Source organism: Delphinus delphis, chromosome 1 (genome assembly GCF_949987515.2).
Source record: "Delphinus delphis chromosome 1, mDelDel1.2, whole genome shotgun sequence".
NCBI lineage: Eukaryota > Metazoa > Chordata > Mammalia > Artiodactyla > Delphinidae > Delphinus > Delphinus delphis.
The window spans coordinates 82,076,599-82,090,911 of record NC_082683.1 but is presented as its reverse complement, the minus strand read 5'-3'; the positions used below and the strand labels follow the sequence as shown (position 1 = coordinate 82,090,911).

At 39.8% G+C, this 14,313-nt stretch overlaps 1 protein-coding gene across 2 annotated transcripts in view; it reads left to right on the top strand.

The window, feature by feature from the left end:
- Positions 1 to 2,880: 2,880 nt before the first annotated feature.
- DNTTIP2 (deoxynucleotidyltransferase terminal interacting protein 2) overlaps positions 2,881 to 14,313 on the top strand; it is a 14,920-nt gene continuing 3,487 nt past the window's right edge. Inside the window, exons 1-6 of one of the 2 annotated variants that reach the window (XM_060025898.1) lie at positions 2,881 to 3,008; positions 3,908 to 5,547; positions 7,122 to 7,260; positions 10,102 to 10,197; positions 11,255 to 11,419; positions 13,377 to 13,486. In XM_060025898.1, the coding sequence (XP_059881881.1) occupies positions 2,937 to 3,008; positions 3,908 to 5,547; positions 7,122 to 7,260; positions 10,102 to 10,197; positions 11,255 to 11,419; positions 13,377 to 13,486 (2,222 nt within the window). In that variant the 5' untranslated portion in view covers positions 2,881 to 2,936. Of the gene's footprint in view, positions 3,009 to 3,886; positions 5,548 to 7,121; positions 7,261 to 10,101; positions 10,198 to 11,254; positions 11,420 to 13,376; positions 13,487 to 14,313 lie in introns of both variants that reach the window. The other variant, XM_060025908.1, reaches the window with a different exon arrangement.

Here is a 14,313-nt window from a genome sequence, read left to right as displayed (position 1 = left end):
ACCATCTTACCCGTCAAACTTAATTTAAAAGTAATGTTTTGTATGTAATAATGCAAAATGTGCTTTTAGAAGGCTTATGCACTAAAACGCTCATCTTTTGGTTAATGCCTATAATTCCAGAGAGAGATTCAACCCTATAATTTAAGAGTTTTAGTTAGTAAAATATAGACAGTCATGGGAGAGTTTCCCTTTGGGCCTGTGTAATAATTACTGTGTTTTTATACTGTATTTTCCCCAAATCCACTTTGGGTAAAGAAGAGAGCAAGTAAAGAAAGTAGAGATAGGGAAACATGGCAGACCTGGTAAGCTCGCATAAAACAAAAACAATACTTTGCAGTTTTGCCCCTGATCAGACCAGCTCAGTCTTCTTATATTATGAATATGTACTAACATTTTAATCTTAGTATTTAATGTTTGTTTCTTGAACTTTTTAGATTGTAAATATTTGGGAGTGTTTTTTTGGTTTGTTTCGTTTTAAAGGGGCCATGCTTGTAAGTGAACAATACACACTGGTGTTCTAATACTCTCCCAATTTTCTACACCCACACCTGTGATCTTAATTTCTATTTTCATGCATTTGCTCATGTTAAAGTTGTCATATATATAAATGAGTTAATGTATGTAAAGCACTTAGTACCCAGCATACAGTAAGTGCTCTACTATTACTATGATTGATGCTGTTGTCTCCACCACCCACCTCCAGTTGCTTCATCTTCCTTCCTCTACACCACTCCACATCCTCTTCAGATTTAGCCCATCTTCTGTTCTTTCTTTTACCTACTCTCATTGCTACTTGGCCCTACTAAAACTCCTTCTTTTTGCTCCTTACCACATTCCCCATGACAGTCAATCTAAACTTTTTTCATTCTTCTGAGCAGATGAATCACCTTCTTACAGAGATTGTTATCTACCTCAAATCCCCTCCTTTTCTTCCCCCTTTAATTTCCCTGCATTTATAGTCTCCTCTCTGCTTCAATTATCAACTCTTCCCTCTTGCCTCAAAGGAAGGAGCATTCTTTTGTGGCTAACTCCTCCATCTCCATTTTTTAATTCCATTCTTTAGTTGGGATTAGGCTTGCTGCAAAACACAGAGAACCCCCAAATAACTGGTTTAAAAAGAGGTGTTTTTCTCAGGTGAAACAGCTCCAAAATTAGGCTATTTAGAACTGATACAGCAGTTCCACAACTTGTCAGAAACTCAATTTTTTTCTTTGCTACTGCTCTGCCATCCTTAAAGCATGGCCCTCATCTTCATGGCACAAGATTGCTGCTTGAAAACCAGGGAACACAACTTTCCACAGAGTGAAATGAAGTTAAAGAAGGCAAGGAGGACCTCCTCTCTTTTAAGATGTCCCTAGAGAACTACACAACACTTAATTGATCCGTAATTAGTCCAAACCTAGCTGTATCTGGCTGCAAGAGGAACTATGAAAGGAGCTATTTAGCTGAATGGCAGTTTGCCCACTGAAAATTCTGTACTTTGTGACTTTAAGAAAAAAAATTGGTTTTCTGTTCTAAAGTAAGGGAGATTTGATGAGGCGCTCATTCTCATCTCCAACGACTGTTTACTTACTTCCTCAATCCCTTTCCATTACCCTCAAACATATCCTAGCTCTCCACCCTTTATCCTAAAAGAAAAATCAAAGTGTCTCTTGATTCTAGTCATTCTCTTCCTTTCACTGCAAAAACTTTTTTTTAAATCTCTCTCCTTTACAATTTAACATTTCTTCTATTCTGCTTATTCCCAATTTCTACTCACCATTGCACCTTTAAATTATATAGCTTCCTAACTAGCCTCCGAATTCTTGGGCATTTAACATATACATCTTTTACCCGAATCACGTCTTTAAATTTTATTTTATATTTAACTTCACAAGTAATACAAGAGTATATGATTTTTTTAAGGTATTATAAATAATGCAAACGTCTCCTTTGGCCATACCCATGGCTGCATTAAGACCTCTGCTGAACAAATGAGAGGATGGACGTAGTAGAGCAGATGATGCTATTTTCTTTTTTTTTTGAATTTTTGAATTTTATTTTTTTATACAGCAGGTTCTTATTAGTCATCCATTTTATACACATCAGTGTATACATGTCAATCCCAATCACCCAATTCATCACACCATCACCACCACCACCACCCCCCCCCCCACCACCACCACCCCGCTGCTTTCCCCCGGTGGTGTCCATACGTTTGTTCTCTACATCTGTCAATTTCTGCCCTGCAAACCGGTTCATCTGTACCATTTTTCTAGGTTCCACATATATGCATTAATGTACGATATTTGTTTTTCTCTTTCTGACTTACTTCACTCTGTATGACAGTCTCTAGATCCATCCACATCTCAACAAATGACCCAATTTCGTTCCTTTCTATGGCTGAGTAATATTCCATTGTATATAGTTCCACATCTTCCTTACCCATTCGTCTGTCCATGGGCATTTAGATTGTTTCCATGACCTGGCTATTGTAAATAGTGCTGCAATGAACACTGAGGTGCATGTGTCTTTTTGAATTATGCTTTTCTCTGGGTATGTGCTCAGTAGTGGGATTGCTGGGTCATATGGTAATTCTATTTTTAGTTTTTTAAGGAACCTCCATACCGTTCTCCATAGTGGCTGTATCAATTTACATTCCCACAGATGATGCTATTTTCCAATTCGTTCGTGTGTAACGGGGACGAGGGCCCTAGGCCACGCCGGGACGGTCTCTCCCTGCACAAGGCTGCTGGGTCTTCCACCGCACTGCCGTGAACGCTAATACCCGTCTCCTTCCGGCTCCCGGGGTGAGACAGCCTTGGCCTAGGTCGGAGGGGCGGAGGCGGTACGAGTTCTCGAGTTCCGGGATTCTCGCGGGAAAACGCGAGTGTGGCGCTTCTCTGACGCACTTCCGGAGCGCGGTGGGGCCGCTGCGGCGGCTGCAAGCCTGGAGGATGGTGGTTACTAGGTCCGCGCGGCCTCAGGCCGGGATCCAAACCACGTCAGTTGAAAGCTCCCAGCAGAAGGTAGGAGATCTCAAGCCTCCCTCATTTCTTCTCGCTGGTTCGCAGGACGGTGCTCAGGGAGGTGGCTGGCGCTGGGGTCCCGCGGAGCCTGGGGAGGAGCGGCAGAAAAGCCGGAACTGGCAGCGCGCAGCTGTGTACTAGGCTCCGCGCTAAGCCTGTAGCTTCCTCCTCAGACCTCACTAGGGTCTTTTAACGTAATGCTTGGCAGGGAATAGAGAGATTAGGTAACTTATTTTGCGGTAGTTCAGCTCCGTAATGCCGATGCACAGCTCAGGCCTTTTAATCTTACTGCTAACACCGTGCTAAGGAGGATTAATTTCGGCCACCAAGCGTGAGCCTCATTAGCTGGATTGGATGGAGAAGGCACCATTTTCACGTGGGAAGACAGGCTGTGCCCCGACAGCACCTCCTTCTGGCGTGGGGAGGGCTGTGGTGACGCCAGCTAGTAATTCAGTGGCGTTAGTCGTCCGCTGCCTCTGATATTGCAATGAAGGGAAGGGAGCATTAATTCGCTTAGGTATGAAAACGTAAGCACCGCGACCGATTCCATCTTTCGTCTTTTCCTATATGTTATGTCGGAATGTAGGTCCACCTAGCATATGTGACTTTGAGTGGAGAAAATTTTCTTTTTCAATTATTTGTTTTGTTCCCTAAAGTCAGATCCAGGACTTAGGTGACGCTAGTGAGGCAGGGCCTGCAAATGCAGTCAGATCCAGTATTTAAGTATTGATTTTTTTTTAAATCGTGGGTGGTGATGGTTGTTGTTATTGTTTTGCATTAATCTTGTTTACTGAGTTTTTTAGTGCTCTCTCAAAATTTGCTTCTGAGGGGAGTGCCTCATTCACTTTGCTCTTGTCCCATCCCTACCTAAATCACAGTGTATTTTCACTGGCTTGTAGAATTCTGCTGCCTCAAGAATTCAGGCACATCCAAAAGGCCAGAAGGAATCTCCATCTGATGACCCAAGTATTGCTGAGTCACAGACCAGTAGGGAACAAAGTCCAGCTCCTAAAACCAGGAAGAGGAAGAGCGGAACTACAGGTTCATTACCAGGAATGAACAAACCTTCTACTGATGGAGAGATCTCTGAAGCAGAGTCAAACTGTTCTTCTGTGTCTGAGGCCCAGGATCCCATTTTAAGAGTAACTAGGAGAAGGCAGATCTTAGTTGCAGGCACCCCAGTTTCCAGTGTAAGGAAAAGGCTGAAAATAACTCGAGTAAGTGAGTCTCATACTGAAGAAGAAGTCTCTGAAGCAGAATCACATATTTCAGGTATTTCTAGAATTGTGCATCCCACAGAAATAACAACAAGAACCAGGAGAAGTAAGGCTAAATCCCGAACCTATCCAAACCAAGAATCCCATGTGGAAGCTAATTCTGATGCTGAGTCATCATGCTCAGACATTTCTTCATTTTCTGGAATTGCAACTAGGAGAACAACAAGGAGTATGCAAAGGAAATTACAGGCACAAACTGAGGAGAATGATACTAAGATTGTACCAGGAAATGAAAAGCAAATCATAAATACACCTGTGAATTTAGAGGATTCAGATACCAGACGAACTTCTCGTTTGCTAGCAAGATCGCTTTCTCAGATAAATAAGCCAAATATCTCTAATAATGAAACTTATGATGACCCTAATAATGACTCCTTCTTTGGAAATTCAGGAAAAAAACTAATAGTGCAAAAACACCAAAGTTTTAATATAAGAGAGGAAAAACAAGACAACGTTTCACCTCTCAAAGAAGTAACAAAGGAGAATTGTAAGAGCTTAGAGGAAGAAGCCAAAGGAATAATAGATGCAGGAAAAGAAATTAATGAGAAAAATTCTCAGTTGAAGAGTCTTTCTGAACTTCAGGACACTAGCCTTCAGCAGTTAGTTTCGCAAAGGCATTCAACCCCTGAAAGTAACAAAACCACCTCAGCATCCTCAAACCTGAACTGTGAGGCTGTAATGAAATCGTTAGCTCAAACATTTGCAGTTGTGGAAGTGGACAGATGGAATGAAGAGAGAAACAGCAGCATAAAAACAAGTGACTGGATAGAGCTTGGTGATGGTGATGATAATGATGAAGAAGAAGAGTGCACAGTTATAGGTGTTGGCGAAGACATGAGCAAAGAAAGGGATGTAGATTTTGAGTGTGATACCAAGCTGTGTGAAGTTGAGCCCAGCACATCTCAGGATAAAGATGATTCTGTTTTATTAGTTCTCAGCAGTGATGAAAGCCAGCAGTCTGAAAACAGTGAGAATGAAGAGGACACTGTGTGTTTCATTGAAAATAGTGGTCAAAAAGAGTCATTAAATGGAGACTCAGAAAATACATCACCTGACAATGCATTGTTTGTAATTGACACAACTCCTCGATTGAGTGCTGATAAAAATTTTTGCTTGGATGAAGAAGACAAGGCAAGTGAGGTTGCCACTGAGGAAGAGGAGGAGGAGGAAGAAAGTGAAGAAGAACCATCAGACAGTGACAGAAGTAAAGATAATGAGTTTAGTGATGAAGACAACTTACTAAATAGCACAAAATCTAAACTGTAAGTTTTATCTTTATTTTTTAAAGTAAGTTTTTGATACATGTTTGAAGTGGCTAATTTACCATAAAAGTATTAGTCATAGAAATTGAAAAAATTATTACTTTGGGTTCTTTATGGAAGAGCTTTTTTATCCAGCATTTCCCTTGTTTATGTGGGTATCTTTGTTAGTCATATTTTTCCCACCAATGAGAGCTAAAAGTACTCCGTTTGGTGGTACATTAAAAATCATCTGGGGCTTCCCTGGTGGCACAGTGGTTGAGAGTCCACCTGCCAATGCGGGGTACGCGGGTTCGTGCCCCGGTCCGGGAAGATCCCACATGCCGCGGAGCGGCTGGGCCCGTGAGCCATGGCCGCTGGGCCTGCGCGTCTGGAGCCTGTGCTCCGCAACGGGAGAGGCCACAACAGTGAGAGGCCCCCATACCACACACACACACACAAAAAATCATCTGTTAAGGTTTTCTTGCACGATTATTAAGAGCAACATATAAAAGGGAAGGGAGGTAACTTGGTTTTTTCCACATGTTGATTGTAGAGAAATTGAAAAATAGAGGAAAACCTGAGAAAAACAATAACCTATAATCCCATCTATCACCCATTGAAAAGCACTCTTTGGGGGCTATTTCTTTAGTTTCTTTTTTGTTTGTTTTTCAAATTTGTTTTTCCTAGGCACAGGCCCTTGGTGGCAGTGTATCCACTGGAAATACAGGTATCGTTGGTAAGGAACTATCCATTAACATGCCTAGTCTTCACTGTAAACCAGTGAAATCGCTGAGGCTAGTCTCAGGTGTACTTATTTTTTAAAAGCCACACCTCCTCCCCAGGATAATTGTAATGTACACTCAGGGTTGAGAATCACTGCCAAGGCACTACAATTGAATGATTTCACTTTCCAGTAGAGGTTGATTATCAAAACTTTTAACTGCTCAGTTTTTATGAATAATTAGGAAAGAAACTGACTGTAAGTCCAAGTGTACTTGTTTATAAAAAGGACTCTTCAGTAATATAAAGTAGAAATTTTTATTACATAAATATAGCAGGAGCCCAAGCCAACTGCAGAAGATTGATTTGGTGGATCCAGGGTTTGACAGTTACATTTTTTTTAAATCTCCAGTGGAAGGTACGAATGCTCATTGTTTAAAACTCACTGATTTAGAGGCACTACTAAATGCCCTTAAATTACCCAGAAAAACATTCCAAATTTGGATAACTTAGAAGTTCGGAGTAGAAGACCCTGTCTTTCTCATTGGCTTTGGAGATGGAAGTATGTGGACGTATATTAACTCACTACGTATACGTGAAGTTGAGCAAATTGCCAGATGTATTTCCTCCTCTTTTCTGTAATTCTTTCTTTATAAAATCCCTTTATGAAGTCTGTTGTCATGTAATATGGCCTTAATCCTCTTCTAAGAAAAACTAGGGAATAAATTTTGATGTGCTTCCAAAAGGCTTAATTCATTATTCATCCCATAATTTTCTTCTAAATAAAAATACAGTCTCAATTGTTTCCATTTTGAACTACTAAATGATCTAAAGATCATTTCTTAATCACTTAAAAGTGATCATTTCTCTTTCAGTCTGAAGTTGACTAGCAGCAGCATAGATCCTGGTCTGAGTATTAAGCAGCTGGGTGGTTTGTATATTAATGTCAATGCAGACAAGCTACAGTTGAACAAGAGAACCCTAACACAGATCAAGGAGAAAAAGAAAAATGAGGTAAGTTGCACAAAGCATCCCATTGGTTTTCATAGAACTAACCAGTCACTTCTAGAAATGATTAGTCCTTGGTAAGAGACTAATTTTCCTACAGTGCAACCACATTAGCCTACTGTGCTTCTTTTTTCCCTCTTTCCAGGACAATCATTTCTTCTTTTTTATTATAAAGTCCCAGCTATAGAAGATGAGGCTTGAAAACTAGAGTGATATAGGATCAGTGTTACTCTTCTTGCAATCACCAGTTATGATCCCAAGGGTTGTGTTTTTTCTTTTCTTGCTATACTTTTAGTTCTTAACTGCTTTGGACTGTGTTGAAAATCTGAAAGCTGCGAGTGCCCACTAACCCCACCAGGAAAAAAAGCACATGTGCGCATAGACATAAAATTGTACATATATTTTCAGAAAGAAATTACAGGTTAGGTAACCTCATCCAAACCCTCAGTTTCAGCTGTCACCTTGAATGACTTCCAAATCTTTGGTATCAGTATTTTCTAGCCTTGCAGCCTACCCAGGTCTTTAAATCCAGGTGCCTATTGTTTGTTCATTCAGATGTGCTCAGGCAATTGACTTCACTAATTGCCCTTCTCTTCCCTACCTAAACCAGTTCCTCCTTTTGCAAGGGAAAATCTGTTTCCCTTTTGCACTCAACAACTAAACCTAGGGGACGGTGCTTGTTACATACTTCCTACTCTGCCCCCTCCTTTCCACCCCACTGTCACTGACTAGTGACATCTGTTGTGTTTTTCATCTAGACTATTGTAGTGGCCTCCTTACTCTTCTTCAAGCCATCCTCCATGGTCTTGCTGGATTTCTTTTTCTAAAAATACAAATCTGACCATGATATTCTGTTTAAGTCCTGTAGTAGTTCCTCAGAGCATTCAAGGTGCCTCTGTTCCTCTAGCTCTGAGTGTCCACCTGCTGTGTTCTTACCATTGAAAATTACTATAGTTCCCTGAACACACCCTGGTCCTTCCCCCTACCTCCAATGCAGAGATTATACATCACAACCTTTAGGAAGCATTCTTTGACCCTAGTCCTTCCCCCTACCTCCTCTCTGCTTCTGCAACACCCAGTATAGATCTAAGTGATTATTGATCATGTGGTATTCATTGTTTTTTTTTACTGTCTTTTATTTCTGGACTGGATAATTCTTTGTTGTGGGAAAATGTCCTGTGCCTTGTAGGATATTTTTTAGCAGCATCCCTGGCCGCTACCCCATAGGTGCCAGTAGCATCCATCTCTACCAGTGCACCGTCCCCCCACCTCAAAATGTCTTCAGATATTGCCAGTTGCTCTCAGTTGAGAACCAGTCTAAACCCTACTATAGTACTTGACACACAACCAGCTCTTAATAATCTATTAAATAAATGTCATGCTCTCTTCTCTGATAGGAAAGTCTAGACTGCTACTGTGCTACCCAGCAACTTCTAGTCCTGAACCTGAATTGAGGATTTCTGAATTGATAATTGACTTCTAAATTGATAATTTCAAATGTTATTGACCAAATTAATATTTGCTGTATTCCTGTGAACTGTTTTGAGGGTTAAGGAGCAGCTGTCTTTAGTTCTTATACTGGGGAAATGACTAATAACCCTCAGGTTCCTTTTAGTCACATACACAGTATTAAGACAGTATTTAATAACCCTAGGCAAGTAACAAGAAATGCAGAAGACATTTAGGAAAAGATTAACAGATCTGACTACTTAAAATTTTAAAACTTAGGCAAATAAAAACACCTTAAAGACAAGTAAAAGACCACAGGTTAATACCAAGATACAAAATACATTTCTACAAATTAATAAGAACACAACCCTGTATAAAAATGAAAAATAACCCCCCCCCCCCAAAATACAGGCATACCCCAGAAGACGACTTATATTACAATACATAGCTAATAAATACACAAAAAGTTGATCAACAGCAAATGGAAACATTCATGAAGTACCACTGACAAAACACAAAAGGATAATCTCCTGTGTTGGCTATGTAAAGAAAATGGTACTGATTAACTCTTGGTAGGAGTTTATACTACTTGGATGCAAGGCAATTTAGTAGTCCCTATGAAAATTTAAATGACACATTTTGGAATCTGTTTTACAGAAATAATCACAAGTGTGCAGAGATGGTGTTTACAGTGTTTCATGGAAAATGTAATGGAGACTTACTAAACTAAATAGCAAGAAGAAAAATTGTGCATAACAGCTGTTAAAAAGAATGAAGTTGATCTTTGTATGAATTGACATTGAAAGAGCATCTTTGATATATTGTTGGGTTGCCAAAAGCAGATTTGCTCGATGGCATAATTTCATTGGTATACCATAAAAAGCATATGTTGTTTAATCAAAATCTATACTGCTGTTTCTTATCAGTAGTCTAGCTGGTCTCCTCAGATCACAGAAAGCGGTTTTACCAGCATCGAAGAACTTATTAAAGCCTAGTCAGGTTTTTTTCCAGGGAGTTCAAGAACTCTATGGCATTGTTCCTATTGTCTTTCGTTTCCAGTTGGTTGGTGCAGGTGGCTGGTTGCAAACCAATGAAATGCAAGTGGACACATTAACATATATCTGGTGTGTGCAGATTCAGATTAGAAGAAGAAATTTGAGATGAATATTGATTTTATAGATTGCCTAAACCCTTCAGTTTGTCTTCTAAAGCATTTTTATTTTGATATAATTTACAAATTTAAGGACAGGAGCAGGTTTGCAGTAGTATGTTTGTCCATATAGAAGGTTAATATATCTGAAGTAGTCTTCAGTGTGGGAGATGTTTCCTTTATAAGGCAATAATGTTGAAACAATAATGACATTCTGACATTTTAAAACCAGTTTAATATTTTTGCAGCTTTTGCAGAAAGCCGTCATTACTCCTGATTTTGAAAAAAACTACTGTGTCCCACCATATAGTGAATCAAAGTATAAACTTCAGAAAAAACGCAGAGTGAGTACAGTGACTCATTATTTAGAATGTTTAATGTGTTTGACTATATATGTTCAGTTTATCTAACATGGCTGTACAACTAAAATATATACGTTTCCAAAGAAAATTGTTACAGATATCTAAGAGCCCGTAAAATATGGTTCCATAAACAGCGTTTCTTATAGATTTTCACAAAGTGAAAGCTCTTTTTTACCATCCTTAAAAACAGTGGCAGCCAGCATATGAGGTCACTGTCCACACCACACCTCTTGGCTTATGGGTACTGTTCACAGAAGGCTGGGAGCTCTGTTGTGGGCTTTTGTAGGGAACTGGATGTAACCATTAAAAACACTGGCCTATTTAGTCTGCCAACTGAAAGCATAGAAGGTATTTTCTTTAGTAAAATACAGGGGACTACTTCCATTTCAACTAATAAGGATAAAGAAATTATTGAGAGAGCTTAAGAGGAAATTTGAGGATGGTGCTCCAGTAATGTCACTAATATGACCAGAGCACCCTGGCACATGGTAAACACTCCAATATTTGTTGTGTGAATGAACAAAAAATGAAATTAAGCAAATAACTTGCTAGGAGTTTTCAAAAAACAGAAAGTTTTTGAATTTTAGAAATAATAGAAATTTCTGGACTTGCTGGAGTGAGTAACTTTCTGAGACAACTCGGTGACTCAGTAAAAGTGTTAATGTTTACATAAAAGCTCCAGAAGTAAAAATGTTCTTTATACATTACATCTTGTGTAGGGTATTCTAGACAATGAAAATTGAAGCTGTGGATTACTCTCCCAACAAGTCAGCAGTTCTTACTAAGATACAAAGTAAATTTTAAGGAGCCCTCATTTAAGAAACTGACAGTGCTGTGCCTGATTTATCAGAGAAATCACTTTTTGTGATCTAATCATTTTATGAAAGGTGAATCTGGAGATAATATATACATTCCTGTAAAGTAACCTTATTTGTTTTTCATGAAATTTTCTTTATAATTTTAGGGGGAGTGAGGTATAGTTTATACACTGCTTATTAAAATCAGAATTTTCTAATTGTTTCTGAAATTTGAATTTCAGCAAGAGCGACAAAAAACAGCAGGTGATGGCTGGTTTGGTATGAAAGCTCCAGAACTGACAGATGAACTGAAAAATGATCTCAAAGCACTGAAGATGAGAGCTAGCATGGACCCAAAAAGGTTTTACAAGAAAAATGATAGAGACGGCTTCCCCAAGTACTTCCAGGTATGAAGCAAACAGAATAATGGTAGTGATGTTCTGAGGATTTTAGTTTGGAAAGCACTATAGTGATTTGTTTACTCTTAAATGAATATTTACAGAGCACATCTGCTTGGGCCGTATAATAATGGCCAGAACCCAATTCAGACAGCCACCAGCTTGTAATGGCTTTCCATATAGAAAGATGGTGTTCCAGACGGTAACTAGGTTTCCGAACGGTAACTAGTTTTTCATAATTTCTTCTCTAAAAATTATGAAACTTACAAGATGGGTGTACCATATATGAGTATTATTAGCCTAAGAGCAAGACTCCTTGCAGGATGGAGCAGGAAAGAGGGACTCACGTACACCAAACTCTTCTTTTTTTCAAGGTTCTTTATTCTGAAAACAAGTTAAAAGTTGGTTTCCAAAGTGTTTTCAGATGAAAGTCCAATTGATTCACCCTCTGGTAGCTCTCAAGTTCATTTCATTCTTCTTGGCTACCTTTCTTGTCACTCATGGATTACTGTAATAGTCCTTTGCCTCCAGGTCTGCTCTCCCTTTTGGTCCATCCTCTACATTGTAGGCAGTCATCTTTCCTTTAAAAAATAGCAATCTGTTTCATGACACACCTCTGCTCAATGATAATCAAGATATTCAATGGTACCTTCAGTGATTCTTATAACCTATAGGATAGAGTCTATATCTATACCCTTTAATGTAGCCCTTCACCATGTGCACCCAAACCAGCTCACTACCCCTTTTTTGGTCACATGGTCTCCTCTTAAGCTCCAACACACTCAGCTACTCAGTCTTCTCAGGATATGCACAGACTGGTCTAGTCATTCTGACTTTACAAGTGTTTGGCTCTGCCATGTTTGCTTGGTGAAATTTTACCCATACAAATCCAAGCTAAAATGTCATCCTTTGTAAAACCTTCTTTACCTCCATTCGCTAGAATTCGCCATTTAGTTTTCAGAGCATCTAGAGTGTTTTGTTCAGCATAATATTAGGTTATGCTTTAATTTTTTAGTTGTGTACCTTCGGATCTTCCTTGAGACTCTGGGGGCTTCCCTGGTGGTGCAGTGGTTAAGAATCTGCCTGCCAGTGCAGGGGACATGGGTTTAAGCCCTGGGCTGGGAAAATCCCACATGCCACCGACCAACTCAGCCTGTGCGCCACAACTACTGAGCCTGTGCTATAGAGCCCGCGAGCCACAACTACTGAAGCCCGCGCACCTAGAGCCTGTGCTCTGCAACAAGAGAAGCCACTGCAGTGAGAAGCCTGTGCGCTGCAACGAAGAGTAGTCCCCACTCGCCACAACTAGAGAAAGCCCACAAGCAGCAACGAAGACCCAATGCAGCCAAAAAAAATAAATTAATTTTAAAAATTATTTTAAAATTAAATTAAATAAATAAATAAAATTTTTTAAAAAGATTCTGGCCCCCTCACTGGCAGGGACCAGATATTCTTTGTCTTTGTTTCCCTAACACCTAGCACAGTGCCTGGCACATAGTAGACATTGTAAATTTTACTTGGTTGAACATACGAACAGATGTGGAGTGGTCAGTAAGAAGGTTCTAAGTTGGCAGCAATTATGATAACCTAGGAGATCAAATAGGTATATAGTAGAATGTATGTGTCAATTTCGTTAAATTGGAAAACTAAAACAAAAGACTATCTGTCCCACTTTTCCTCCTCTATTTAGACTATTCATCAAGAATTTACTGTCTAGCACTTATATAAAAGGAATTTTGGTTTTACTGTAAACTCTAATGAAGAAATGTCATTAGTAGGACCCAGTGCAGATTGAATAAGTGATTTTTTTTCTTTAAGAAACGGCAAAACTAATTTTAATATTGGTAAATTGTAAGCTGTGTTTTCCATTACTTTCTATAAATATACTTTGTTAGAGCTACCCTGAGATACGAAAGATACTTGGCCTTCAGGTATAGCATGACTTATTTCAATCAATCATTCATAGATTGGAACCATTGTTGACAATCCAGCTGACTTCTACCATTCACGAGTTCCCAGGAAACAAAGGAAGAGAACTATTGTGGAGGAACTGCTGGCCGATTCTGAGTTCAGAAGGTAAAGGAATTTATGTTTCACTTCATAATATGTGTGCTTTCCCTTAGAATATGCATAAACTTTAAATTCAAGACAATTTTTAAATGCTTTAGCACAGAGTTTCTCAACAGCAGCACTATTATATTTTTTGGATGGAATAATTATTAGGGGGGACTGTCCTGTACATTGTGGATCTTTAACAGCCTCCCTGGTGTCTATCCACTAGATGCCAGTAGTGCACTCCCCTCCCCCCCAATTCATGACACTCAAAAATGTCTTCAAGCAGTTTCAAGTGGCCCCTGTGGGGCATAAGCATTCCCAATTTAGAACCACTGCTTTAGAGGGAAGCATGAAAGTATTTGGCTGACTAGAGGAGAATGAGCCCACAAAGGAGACTGGGAAAGAATAGCCAGGGAGGCATGAAGAAAACCAGGAGAGCACAGTGTCATAGAAGTCAAGGAAAGGGACTTCCCTGGTGGCGCAGTGCTTAAGAATCCGCCTGCCAGTGCAGGGGACACGGGTTCGATCCCTGGTCTGGGAAGATCCCACATGCCGCGGAGCAACTAAGCCTGTGCGCCACAACTACTACACATGGCACAACTACTGAAGCCCGCACACCACAACAAAGAGCAGCCCCTGCTCGCCACAACTAGAGAAAGCCTGCGCGCAGCAACGAAGACCCAACGCAGCCAAATAAATAAATAAATTGGTGGGGGGGAGTCAAGGAAAGAGAACGTTACGGGCAGGTGTAAGCTGGAGGGAGTGGCTAACAGTAATAAGTGCTGCTGAGAGCTCAGTTGAGGTAAGAACTAAAAACTTTGGATTTAGTACATGGAGGTCACAGTAAC